Source organism: Dendrobates tinctorius, unplaced genomic scaffold (genome assembly GCF_039654945.1).
Source record: "Dendrobates tinctorius isolate UK_male_01 unplaced genomic scaffold, ASM3965494v1 ptg000097l, whole genome shotgun sequence".
Taxonomy (NCBI): Eukaryota; Metazoa; Chordata; class Amphibia; order Anura; family Dendrobatidae; genus Dendrobates; species Dendrobates tinctorius.
This window is the reverse complement of record NW_027361765.1, coordinates 28,872,538-28,884,689: the sequence shown is the minus strand read 5'-3', so window position 1 is coordinate 28,884,689 and position 12,152 is coordinate 28,872,538. Positions and strand designations below refer to the sequence as shown.

Genomic DNA, 12,152 nt, shown 5'->3' with positions numbered 1-12,152 from the left:
GGGCTGCCCCCAGCTGTTTGCTTTAGCAAGGCTGGTTGTCAAAAATGGGGGGGGAACCCACGTTGTTTTTTTTTAAATTTATTTAAATCATTTTAAATAACAGTTTGGGGACCCTTCTATTCTTGATAACTAGCCTTGCCGAAGCTGACAGCTGAGGGTTGCAGCCCCCAGATGTGAGTTTTGTCTGGCTGGTTAGCAAAAATACATGGGAACCCATGCCTTTTTAAAAAAAAATTATTTATTTACAGCGCAGGAGCACTAATGAATACTCTCATCCGCCTCTCCTGCTCTCACTGTAATAAGCGGTAGCAGGTGTTGTCAGCTGATGGGACTAAAGATCCCATTATCCGACACCAGTGACCGGAGGTAAGCTTTATACCTCCAATCACAGCTGAGCACTCATGCTGTCTTTTGACAGCGTGGGAACCGCGGCTTTCTGACCAGCGGGGATGATTTCCCCGCCGAACAGAAGCGGTGTTTGCCACGCTGTCATGCATGACAGCGTGGCAAACACTGGATGTTCGGGCCCCCCATTCAAGTGAGTGGGGTCCGGGTACTGTTCTGGTACCTGAACCCAAACTTTTTGTAACTGTTCGGCCGAACCCGCCAGACACGAACATTCAGGTGTACGCTCATCTCTAATTATTATGGAAAAAAAACAATGCATAGCCTTTAGTGCAATTAAAGAGATTGTGCAGGAGATACAATTTGGGTTCCCACAGCAGAAAAGAAACAAACAAAATAAAAAAAAATTACTCACCTGTATAACCTCTTAAAGCACCACTCCAGCAGGGTTTTTTTTGTTGCACAGCTAAAGTGGTGCTCTAAATGTAATTCCCCTGCCCTTTATCTCATACTCACCTGCCACCTTAATCTTTTTCAAGCGTTGCTCCTGTCTGTCTCTGGCAAAAAGTGACCTGCTGGCAGCTCCTGTGTTTCATGGAGCGCGACGGAGGTCACTTTTCAATACAAGTCTATGAGAGCCTCGTTCTTGTCTCGTTCTGGCCCTCACACACTTGCAGTGAGCTCTTTTGACGCAACTTCTGACTTCCAGCCAGTTAAAAGTTATGGGCACAAGATGGCACCGCTGGACTGAAGCCGCTGAAAGAGGAGTGTAAGAACGGGGGGGGGGGTAAGGGGGCTTACATTTAAAGCGCCACTCCAAAGCTGAAAAAAAAAAAAACAAAGCACTGAAGTGTTGCTTTAAGGACACATACAATTTTCATTTCTGTGCTTTCGTTTTTTTCCTTCTTTGAAGAGCCATACCTTTCTTATTTTTTTGCTGACGTAGTCATACAAGAGTATGTTTTTGCAGGATAAATTGTAGTTTTGAATCATACCGTTCATTGCGTAGTACGAATGACTTGACAACACGATTCTTCAGGTCAGTATGATTGCAGCTTACCCAAATTTAATTTCCGTATTATTTTTATTTGCAAAAGAAAAAAAAATTGCCTTGTGTAGCCATTTTCCCGAGACCCATTAGGTTCTATTTTTGTTTGCTGAGCTGTATATTTTTTCGCTTCTATTTTGCGTACACACAGTACTTTGATTACCGAGTATAGCTGCAACCAAAAAAGGCAATGCTGGCAAATACTTCTGTAATGTAGCATGTAGTAAAAATTAAGACTGAATTGAGAATAGGGGAAGTCGCTGCCTTAACGGGCGTCCTCAATGGTACGGCGCCATTTTTATTATGTTGTCTGAGACAGCAGATCAGATTCAAAGCAGCTTCTAACTTCCTGAGACCACTCGATACACCTGCATGATGGATATACTGTAAGTGTCATGGAGTGTAAAGGGATGAATCCCCCTTATTTTTCTTTACTCTTTTGGTCTGAATCTACAATGTGCACATTGCAATAAGAAAAGAGAAAACCACTGCATGACCAGGTGTGTCCAAACTTTTGACTGGTACCATATGTCTCCAGAACAACCACTTTTAATAAATGCTTGTCCATTTGTCAGCTCTTGTGCTAATCCTTTTGGACAGAGGGTGTTTGTACATATTCTGATACCCAGCTTTGGGGTTCTCCTATTCTTGTTTTGGGGAATCCTTGACTCGGTTTCAGGGAAACCATGGGGATAATATTTGGTCTGTGCACCCAGAGGCCTCGATTCATCAAAGCCTTTAGGCTATGTGCCCACGTTAGCGTTTTTAAACGCTCAGGAAACTGATCCCCCTTCCCAGAAAACGAGCGTCTTTTTTCCGCGTTATTTGCACAAAAGACGCACGTTTATGATGCATTTTTTGACGTGCGTTTTCTGGGAACATTGGGGAAGGCTAAAAATGCTCAGCTATGCGGAAATTAATGAGCATGCTGCGTTTTTAGCCGCTAAGCAATTCCTGAGCGTTTAAAAACGCATGCATTGGCACAAAAAGCATGCAAATTAATTTGAAGCTTCTTTTAAGCGTTTCTGCAGCGTCTGAGCCGGCACAAACGCTGTGGAAACCCTTAAAAAACGCAACGTGGGCACACAGCCTTATGCCACTATTCAGGTGTAAAAAGCGTGGAAAAGGCTCAACATTTTGGTGTAACTCATAGCTGTGCTAAAATTTTGCTACTTATGGTGGTCTCACATCATTTTCACCCAGCTGCATCAGGCAGAGCTGATGCGGAATGAGGGCATGGTGACCGCCACTCAAAGTCATGTCGAGCGGTGGCATTCGCTAAGCCACAAATCTTATTCCAGCAGGGACTGGAATAGGATTTGTAGCAGGGGGGAAACCCGAGGTGTACACCACTTGTCCAATGTTCCTGGTCCATGAAGAGCTGTATGCCTCTACATGGATCAGGAGTAGAGATGAGCGAATGTCATCGGCTCCCTCAAGCTATAGCGCTTACTGAAGAATCTGCATCGGGAACCCGTATACCTGGAGCGCTCCCGATGATCAGCTGTTCGGCGCTGCAGCTGCATGTGTTGTGGCTGTGTGACAGTCACAACACACAGGCTCTCCATGCATGTGTTATGACTGTCACACAGCCGTGACACATGCAGCTGCGGCGCCGAACAGCTGATCATCGGGAGCGCTCCAGGTATACGGGTTCCCGATGCAGCTTCTTCGGTACGCGCTATAGCTTGCCGAATAAGGAGGGAGCCGATGACATTCGCTCATCTCTAATCAGGAGCATCTGACTCCAGCACACTTCATGAAGACCAGCGTGAACAATCCCGGCTTTAATGAATCAGGGCCTGTATCTTATGCCAGCAAAGAACTTCACAGCTCTTACCTGCTGGAGAGTTTCCTCCATCCTCTTCTCCTGTTCTTCTTCCTGAAGTCTCCTCAGAAAGCGTTTTTTTTCCACACGTTCCTCGCTCTTCAAGCATGCCTCCATCTGCTGTTCTTGGTTCAACTTCTTAATTTGGTCTTCTCGAATAAATTCTTGGCGCCTAGCCTCTGCTATCATCTTCTCCCTCTGACTGTAGGTCACACTTCTCTTTGAGACCTAATAAGATAAATATATTCGGGAGATGATTTATCAGCAGGACTGTTAAATGCAAAAAAGAATAAGGCACCGGTTGTATTATGATCCTGCACATGGCTTAATATATTGAACGCATCTCGCCAGTCATTGGCTAAATCCACAGCGCCCTATGAACTTACACAGATTTATATGGATTTTCATTAAAAAAAAATATACTGGCTCTTATCAAGACTATAAAAAAATATATATAAATACACAATCCTTATGATATACCGTGAATTATAGCAGTCCAACACTCTGATATGTATATTACATTTCCGTACCCATGTTAGAGCTGACACATGCCCTTGGATTATTTGCTTTTCGAAGGTGCAATATTCATCTTGCTGCATGTGGCGCCCCGATGTATACCAGTGGGGTTCGTGCAGACCAGGACTGGCGATATAGATTTTGGAATGGATTTTTGATCTGGGATAATGCGACGCCGGATCCAGTAGTTATTTAGATAATAATAATAATAATTTCAATTACACCTTTATTTCCTTTGTGTGCATTGGAACAACACACAAAAAAAAAAAAACGGAGAAAAAAGGTAAATTGGACATAATTTTACACAAAACCCCTAAACGGAGCCAGACAATAATCATGTGTATAACAAAACATTTGGAATTGCAAAAATTTTCTCGAACAATTTCAAGGGTGCCAACACTTTCAGCCATGACGTTATGTGCAGAAATCCGCACACATATCGTTTTATGGGTTGGCTCCTTGTTAATCTAACATAGGTACAGAAACACATATCGGAGCGGTGCCCTGATATAATTGACTGTATTCACGACGGAGGGCATTATTATTTAGTGATATCTGAATAAATCAGCTTTTATCAACACCTTGAGAGTTAATGTGCTTTATTAGAATTATTTTAATTAAAAAAAACACAGTTTCTCCATAATAAGACATCGGATCAGTTATATCAGGTATCATCTTATTCAGCCTCCTATCACCTACATTAGGAAGGGTGATCCTACTGACAGATTCCCTTCCACTGCAGGTGTGTCTCCGAATCGTATGTGTATTTACATCATAGCGAGTAATTCACTAAAAAAGGAATGATATATTGCTGATATATTGGTTTGGAATGATGAACACTAAAGATGGCCAAATATACAGTATACACCCAGGTGAGAGATAGAGGTGGCCATTGGTTCTGCTGAAAACCACACAGACATAATAGACTTATCTGCTGAGGAAGGTGAGAAGAGATGATCGGAGACGGCTGCAGGTGATTGTGCCGCCACCTTGACTGCTCCCCGTGTTACCTGCTCATGTGCTGCTGCTGACAATATGGCGATTCTCAGTTGACACATGAGGAGTAATGTTATGGCCACATCATACTAGAATGCAACAAAGTAGCCACGTTTTACAACATCTGAAGAGCTACTGCACGCTTACCAATGGGTGGCGCTACTCCTCTCTAATCTAAGGCAATGTGCTATGGGAATAAGGACATGCTGATTAGGACCCAATGCCACTGGGGCGGTTCAGTGGGTACTGATGTTCCACTAAGGTGATGGTACCTTGCCCACAGATGCCATCACTTACTACCTGAGGACTTCCAGGACCCAAAGGATCCTGAGAATGAGAAGACCCCAGATGTGGCTTTTCAGTGATATCATCCAAAATGTATGGACCTTCAACTAGTGATGGAGTATGAGGGGGAAGGTCCGCTGCCCCTCTGGGCACAAACACCCACTGTCACATGGTCGTGCAGCAGGCATTGTCATCTCAGTCACTGCCTATGAAGAGCGCTGCAGACAACGACAACTCACGGAGACTGCTGCGCTCTACATAGGCAGCAACCAAGATGACCAAGGCTGCACTGCGCCCACACAGATCTCTAGGAATCTTCTTAGTGAGGGGGGGGGACAGAGACCTGCCGAGCGAGCGCTCCCAGACACAAGCACTAACATTCGGCTCCATTTTATGTCTGTACATACTCTCTCCAGCCCTGATCAGCGCTACGGCTGGGGTAACAGCATAGAGAACCCCACACAACGCACAATAAACAAATAAAACACTGACCAAATACTGAATGTGTGAACGTGGCCTTAGAGGGAAGGGGTAAAATCCTCTAGACACGGGCTGTGCTGCTGTACTACATGTATACATCATATCAGAAAGGGGTCCAAAACCGAACGCCAACTTGGCTACTTACTGCCACCACTGCGCACAGGTCGTTAGTGGTATTACATCTCAGGACCATTCACCTTTTACATTAGGCTAAGATGCACTACCTGACATCACCGGTGGCCAGGGGCGGCGCTGTTCCTGGAGGGGGCCGCCTTGTAGTACAGTCTGTAGCGGGCTCCATACGCCGCCCAATATATATGGGTGTTGTATGCTGCTGCTGACCCCTCAGTCACACAATGTCTCACCATCATGGTTACAGCTCAAGCCCGCGCTTCTCCCAGAGCCGCCACTTCTTCCTCAGCCGCCGCTGCTGTTTGCCCACGTTACTCAGGTAACCGAGTTTCCAAGGATATTCTCCGCCTTCCCACGCCCCCTTTTTCCTCACGTGACCTAGCTACGCTCACGTTTCCGAAAGCTATAGCTGCAAAGCGAGTCCTGCCGCCATGTTTTTGGTTGCTTGCTTAGCAAACAAGCGATCGAAGTATTTTGTTTTATTAGCGCCCCCTAGAGTGCGGCCCGGTTGCACACAAAGACAACCAGTGTTGTAGTCTTCCCGCCCTGCTTTACGACCTGAATGCTGCACGGTAAGATCACGTGGTACCTATCCTGATAGTGTAGTGTTCCCTGCTGATATATGAGGGGGCACTGTTTATAGAAAGTGAGGGAGGCTCCAGAGGCTGGGATGTGAGGGGGCACTGTGTGTATAGGGACTGACGGAGACTCAGAGGCTGCTATGTGAGGGGGCTCAGAGGGTAGGGGGGTGAGGGAGGCTCAGAAGCAGAGGCTGCTATGTGAGGGGGCACTGTGTATAGGGAGTGACGACTCAGAGGCTGCTATGTGAGGGGGCTCAGAGGGTAGGGGGGTGAGGGAGGCGCAGAGGCTGCTATGTGAGGGGGCACTGTGTGTATAGGGAGTGACGGAGACTCAGAGGCTGCTATGTGAGGGGGCTCAGAGGGTAGGGGGGTGAGGGAGGCGCAGAGGCTGCTATGTGAGGGGGCACTGTGTATAGGGAGTGACGACTCAGAGGCTGCTATGTGAGGGGGCTCAGAGGGTAGGGGGGTGAGGGAGGCGCAGAGGCTGCTATGTGAGGGGGCTCAGAGGGTAGGGGGGTGAGGGAGGCGCAGAGGCTGCTATGTGAGGGGGCACTGTGTATAGGGAGTGACGGAGACTCAGAGGCTGCTATGTGAGGGGGCACTGTATAGGGAGTGACGGAGACTCAGAGGCTGCTATGTGAGGGGGCTCAGAGGCTGGGATGTGAGGGGGCACTGTGTGTACAGGGGGTGAGGGAGGCTCAGAGGCTGCTATGTGAGGGGGCACTGTGTGTACAGGGGGTGAGGGAGGCTCAGAGGCTGCTATGTGAGGGGGCACTGTGTATAGGGAGTGCGGGCGGCTGAGGGGCTGATGTGAGGGGCCACTGTGTGTACAGGGGGTGAGGTTGGCTCACAGGCTGCTATGTGAGGGGGCACTGTGTATACAGGGGGGTGAGGCCGGCTCAGAGGTTGCTATGTGAGGGGGCACTGTGTATACAGGAGGGTGAGGCTGGCTCAGAGGTTGCTATGTGAGGGGGCACTGTGTATACAGGAGGGTGAGGCTGGCTCAGAGGTTGCTATGTGAGGGGGCACTGTGTATACAAGGGGTAATGGTGGCTCAGAAGCTGGTATATGGGGAGACAGGGCAAAAGCTTAGAACAAAGATGAATTCTCATCGCCACACAATGAGAAAAAAGAATGATTCTACTTGTGGCCAAACACTTTTGTATCCTTGATCACAGCACCATTGACATGAAATTACTTATATTAAAGGGCATCAGTCACCCTTTTTTTTTGACTATCAGCTGCCGGCATTGACATTAGGGGCTTATCTACAGCATTCTGTAATACTGTAGATAAGCCCCCGATGTAACCTGAAAGGTAAGAAAAACACGTTAGATTATACTCACCGGAGGGGGCGTTCCGGTCCGATGGGTGTTGCGGTCCGGTACGACGACTCCCATCTTCATACGATACCATCCTCTTCTTCCCTTCCTGTAGTGGCTCCAGCGCAGGCGCATTGCTCTGCCATGTTGAGGGCAGAGCAGAATACTGCAGTGCGCAGGTGCCGGACCTCTCCCGACGCCTGCGCACTGCAGGACTCTGCTCTGCCCTCAACAGGGCAGAGCAGTGCGCCAGAGGCACTACAGGAAGGGAAGAAGAGGACGGCATCGTATGAAGATGGGAGTCGTCGTACCGGACCGCCCCCTCCGGTGAGTATATTCTAAGGGTGTGCACACGCTGCGGATTCTGCTGCGGTTTCGCAGTGGATTTGGCCGCTGCGGAACCACAGCAGTTTTTGCTGCGGTGTACAGTACCTTTAAAGCCTATGGAAAACGAAAACCGCAGTGCAGACGGTGCCGATTTTTCTGCGCGGTTTTCAATCTGCAGAAAGAAATGACATGTCAATTCTTTCTGCGGATTCCGCTGCGGTTTGCCATCTCCTCCATTGAGGAGATGAAAAACCGCAGGGCAAAACCACAAAGCAATCCGCAGGTAAAACCGCAGGTCTTTTGACCTGCAGATTTACCTGCGGATTTTACAAAATCCGCGCGGCAAAATCCGCACCCCAAACTGCAGCGTGTGCACATACCCTAACTCTTTTTTCTTCCAGGTTTCATCGAGGGCTTATCTACAGCATTACAGAATGCTGTAGATAAGCCCCTGATCAATACCGGCAGCTGATAGTCAAAAAAAAGGGTGACAGATTCCCTTAAAAAGGTAACTTCAAATCTCGGAGAGACAGAAGAGTCTGGGACTATAAACTCATGACAATCTTTGGCACACTCAATACAGGAATGAATGTATCTCATGGATTTATGTCTTTTTACATCAATTAACCCCTTCATGACGGGAGATTTTTTGATTTTGCGGTTTTGTTTTTTGCTCCCCTTCTCAGAGCCATAACTTTTTTTATTTTTCCGTCAATATGGCCATGTGAGGACTTGTTTTTTTTTGTGGGAGGAGTTGTACTTTTGAACGACACCATTGGTTTTACCATGTCGTATACTAGAAAACGGGGAAAAAAAATTCCAAGTGCAATGAAATTGCAAAAGTAGAATCCCACACTTGTCTTTTGTTTGAAACTGACCTGCCATTATGATTCTCCAGGTCATTATGAGTTCATAGACACCAAACATATCTAGGTTCTTTATCTAAGTGGTGAACATTTTTTTCAAACTTTAACCCCTTAACCCCCAAGGGTGGTTTGCATGTTCTTGATCGGGCCAATTTTTACAATTCTGACCACTGTCCCTTTATGAGGTAATAACTCTGAAACGCTTCCATGGATCCCGGGGATTCTGACATTGTTTTCTCGTGACATGTTGTACTTCATGTTAGTTGTAAAATTTCATTCAAATAACTTGTGTTTATTTATGAAAAAAAAACAGAAATTGGGCGAAAATTTTTAAAATTTCGCAATTCTCCAACTTTTAATTTTTATGCCCTTAAATCACAGAGATATGGCACAGAAAAAACTTAATAAGTAACAATTCACATATGTTTACTCTACATCAGCACAATTTTGGAACCAAATTTTTTTTTTTGTTAGGAAGTTATAAGGGTTAAAAGTTGATCAACGATTTCTCATTTTTACAACACCATTTTATTTTTACGGACCACATCACATTTGAAGTCACTTTGAGGGGTCTATATGATAGAAAATACCCAAAAGTGATACCATTTTAAAAACTGCACCCCTCAAGGTGCTCAAAACCACATTCAAGAAGTTTATTAACCCTTCAGGTGCTTCACAGGAATTTTTTGAATGTTTCAAAAAAAAAAAAATGAACATTTAACTTTTTTTCACAAAAAAAATTACTTCAGGTCCAATTTTTTTTATTTTACCAAGGGTAAGAGGAGAGATTGGACTGCAAAAGTTATTGTGCAATTTCTCCTGAGTATGCTGATACCTGATGTGTGGGGGGGGAACCACTGTTTCGGCTCATGACAGAGCTCAGAAGGGAAGGAGCGCCGTTTGACTTTTTCAGTGCAAAATTGGCTGGATTTCAGATCGGACGCCATGTCACGTTTGGAGAGCCCCTGATATGCCTAAACAGTGGCAACCCCCCACAAGTGACCCCATTTTGGAAACTGGACTGTTATGATTGAGTCACCGTAGGAGGCAAAAATAGAAATGCTAGCTAAGTCCAGAAAACCAGAGAAGTTGGCAGCTATCGGATTGCAGACCCCTGAACATATCAACACAACTAGCAGTAGCCGTGGGGGGCTCCTACGATGCCCTAGGCCCCTCGATCACAGCCAGAGGACTACATAGCCTAAAGACAGAAAGGGAAATCTAAACTGCCCCAGAGCAGACCCCAAAGCAAAAGGCAGCCCCCAACATATAATGATGGTGAAGAAAGAACAAAAAACAGACAGAAAGACTGAGCAAAGATGGGGCCCCAGCTATCTTAGATAGGAAAGTACAGGAAGGCTGCTGTCTGCAATCCGTGAAAAACCCTATGAAAATAAGAGCCAACAACTGACAGTAAAAAAGGCCCTGAAGACGCTAGGCTTCAAAAAAGCTATGTCAGTACTCAGGAATATTCTGAAGACAGAGCAACAGGCAAAAGGAGATTCAGCTCACCCCAGCAGGGAATGGCAGAATCCAGAAAAGCAAGGAAAACAAAACACTAATGCAAAAAGGCAAAGCAGAAATCTTAGCTTTAGATGAGCAGGAATCAGACTGGTTTCCTAGAAGTCCACAGAGAAATCACCTGCAGGCCAGAAGGGCGTCGGCAGCCTTATATCCAGTCATTAACTCCACTCATACAGTCGTCATCATCATCAGCCCCAGGTGTTTGACAATCAGGCTCACTACCTTTCTTCACCAGAAGAAGGAGTTCCTCGGGCCTCAGTAGTGAAGGGGAAAATGAACTCACAACACTAGACCCCCCCCCAAGGAACTTCTAGATATGTGGTGAGAACTTTGAACCTCCCAGGGCGTCACAGAAGTTTATAACGTACAGTCGTAAAATTAAAAAATTCACATTTTTTCCACAAAAATGATCTTTTCATCCCCAATTTTTATTTTCCCAAGGGTAACAGGACCCTAAAAGTTATTGTGCAATTTGTCCTGGGTACGCTGATACCCCACATGTGGGGGTAAACCACTATTTGGGCGCATGGCAGAGCTCGGAAGGGAAGCAGCACCATTTGACTTTTTTTGCCTGTAATTGGGATTGGACGCCATGCCGCTTTTGGAAAGCCCCAGATATGCCTAAACATGACACCATTTTGGAAACTAGACCCCCAAGGAACTTTTCTAGATGTGTGGTGAGCATTTTGAACCCCCAAGGGCTTCACAGAAGTTTATAACGCCCAGATGTAAAAATAAAAAAATATATTTTTTCCACAAACATGATCTTTTAGTCCCCAACTTTTTTTTATTTTCCCAAGAGTAACAGGAGAAATTGGACGCCAAAAGTTGTTGTCCAATTTGTTCTGAGTACGCTGATACCCCATATGTGGGAGAAAACTACCGTATGGGCACACGTCGGGGCTTGGAAGGGAAGTAGTGATGTTTTGGAATGCAGACTTTGATGGAATGGTTTGCGGGTGTCATGTTGCCTTTGGAGAGCCCCTGATCTATCTAAATAGTGGAAACCCCCCACAAGTGACCCCATTTTGGAAACTAGACCCCTTAAGGAACTTATCTAGATGTGTGGTGAGCACTTTGAACCCCCCAGTGCTTCACAGAAGTTTATAACGCCCGGGCGTGAAAATAAAAAAATCATATGTTTCTCTCACCCATGACAGCACCACGGAGAGAGGGGGTCCGCCCATCAAGGACAGGAACCTACAGATAAAAAGGTGGCACCTCTCCGCCCCCAGTTGGGTTCCTGTCCTTGATGGGTGACCCGTGGAACCAAGCAGCGGCAGCTTACCGGATAAGAAGAGGAAGTCCAGGGCCGTCCCGTTCGCAGGCTGACAGCGGGGAGGCCCCTGTCGCAGCGGGGTCGGTACCTGAAGCCGCCACCGCTGTAGCCGAGGGGCTGTACAGGGTGAGCGGGCGGGAGAGGACCAAGCCGCCGCTCAGAATAGGAGAATGGGGCTGGGGGACGCCGGTATACGTGCGGGCAGCGCCGTGGTACTAAGGTGTACCAAGATGGCGCTGCCCCGGAAATGAACCAACAACTTCCAGGTCCCCGCGGTCGGCGCACTGCGAGCTCCCCGGGGCACAGCGGTGCAGGCTGGGACGAGGTGACGTCACGGCCGGGAAATTCAAAGAGAGACGCCTGGAGCTGCTCCATGCTGGAAGCGTCCTGTGAGCATGGAGGATAGCGACCAGCACGAGGAGCAGCCCAAGCAGCAGCACAGGCAACACCACCATCGCCGATAAAAAGACAAGGACGGACGCGAGGGCCGGTCCAGCAGCCACTCCACGCAGCGCAGCAAATCGACTGCGAGGAGCAAGTCACCTTCCTTGGAAAAACTTGTGAGGGATCTAAATCCGCCTCCCGAACCGGTACCTGCAACCGCGCATACGGGGTAAGTAAGC

The 12,152-nt window shown here is 47.0% G+C and overlaps 2 protein-coding genes across 4 annotated transcripts in view; one reads left to right on the top strand and one right to left on the bottom strand.

The window, feature by feature from the left end:
* MNS1 (meiosis specific nuclear structural 1) overlaps positions 1–6,009 on the bottom strand; it is a 62,106-nt gene extending 56,097 nt beyond the window's left edge. The window contains exons 1-2 of one of the 2 annotated variants that reach the window (XM_073587000.1): positions 5,864–6,009; positions 3,234–3,449 (exon numbers count right to left, since the gene is read on the bottom strand). In XM_073587000.1, coding sequence (XP_073443101.1) covers positions 3,234–3,449; positions 5,864–5,869 — 222 coding nt within the window. In that variant the 5' untranslated portion in view covers positions 5,870–6,009. Of the gene's footprint in view, positions 1–3,233; positions 3,450–5,722; positions 5,743–5,863 lie in introns of those variants that run through there. The other variant, XM_073587001.1, reaches the window with a different exon arrangement.
* LOC141098957 (uncharacterized) overlaps positions 5,817–12,152 on the top strand; it is a 33,718-nt gene continuing 27,382 nt past the window's right edge. Inside the window, exon 1 of one of the 2 annotated variants that reach the window (XM_073587004.1) lies at positions 5,817–5,949. In XM_073587004.1, coding sequence (XP_073443105.1) covers positions 5,868–5,949 — 82 coding nt within the window. In that variant the 5' untranslated portion in view covers positions 5,817–5,867. Of the gene's footprint in view, positions 5,950–6,046; positions 6,203–12,152 lie in introns of those variants that run through there. The other variant, XM_073587005.1, reaches the window with a different exon arrangement.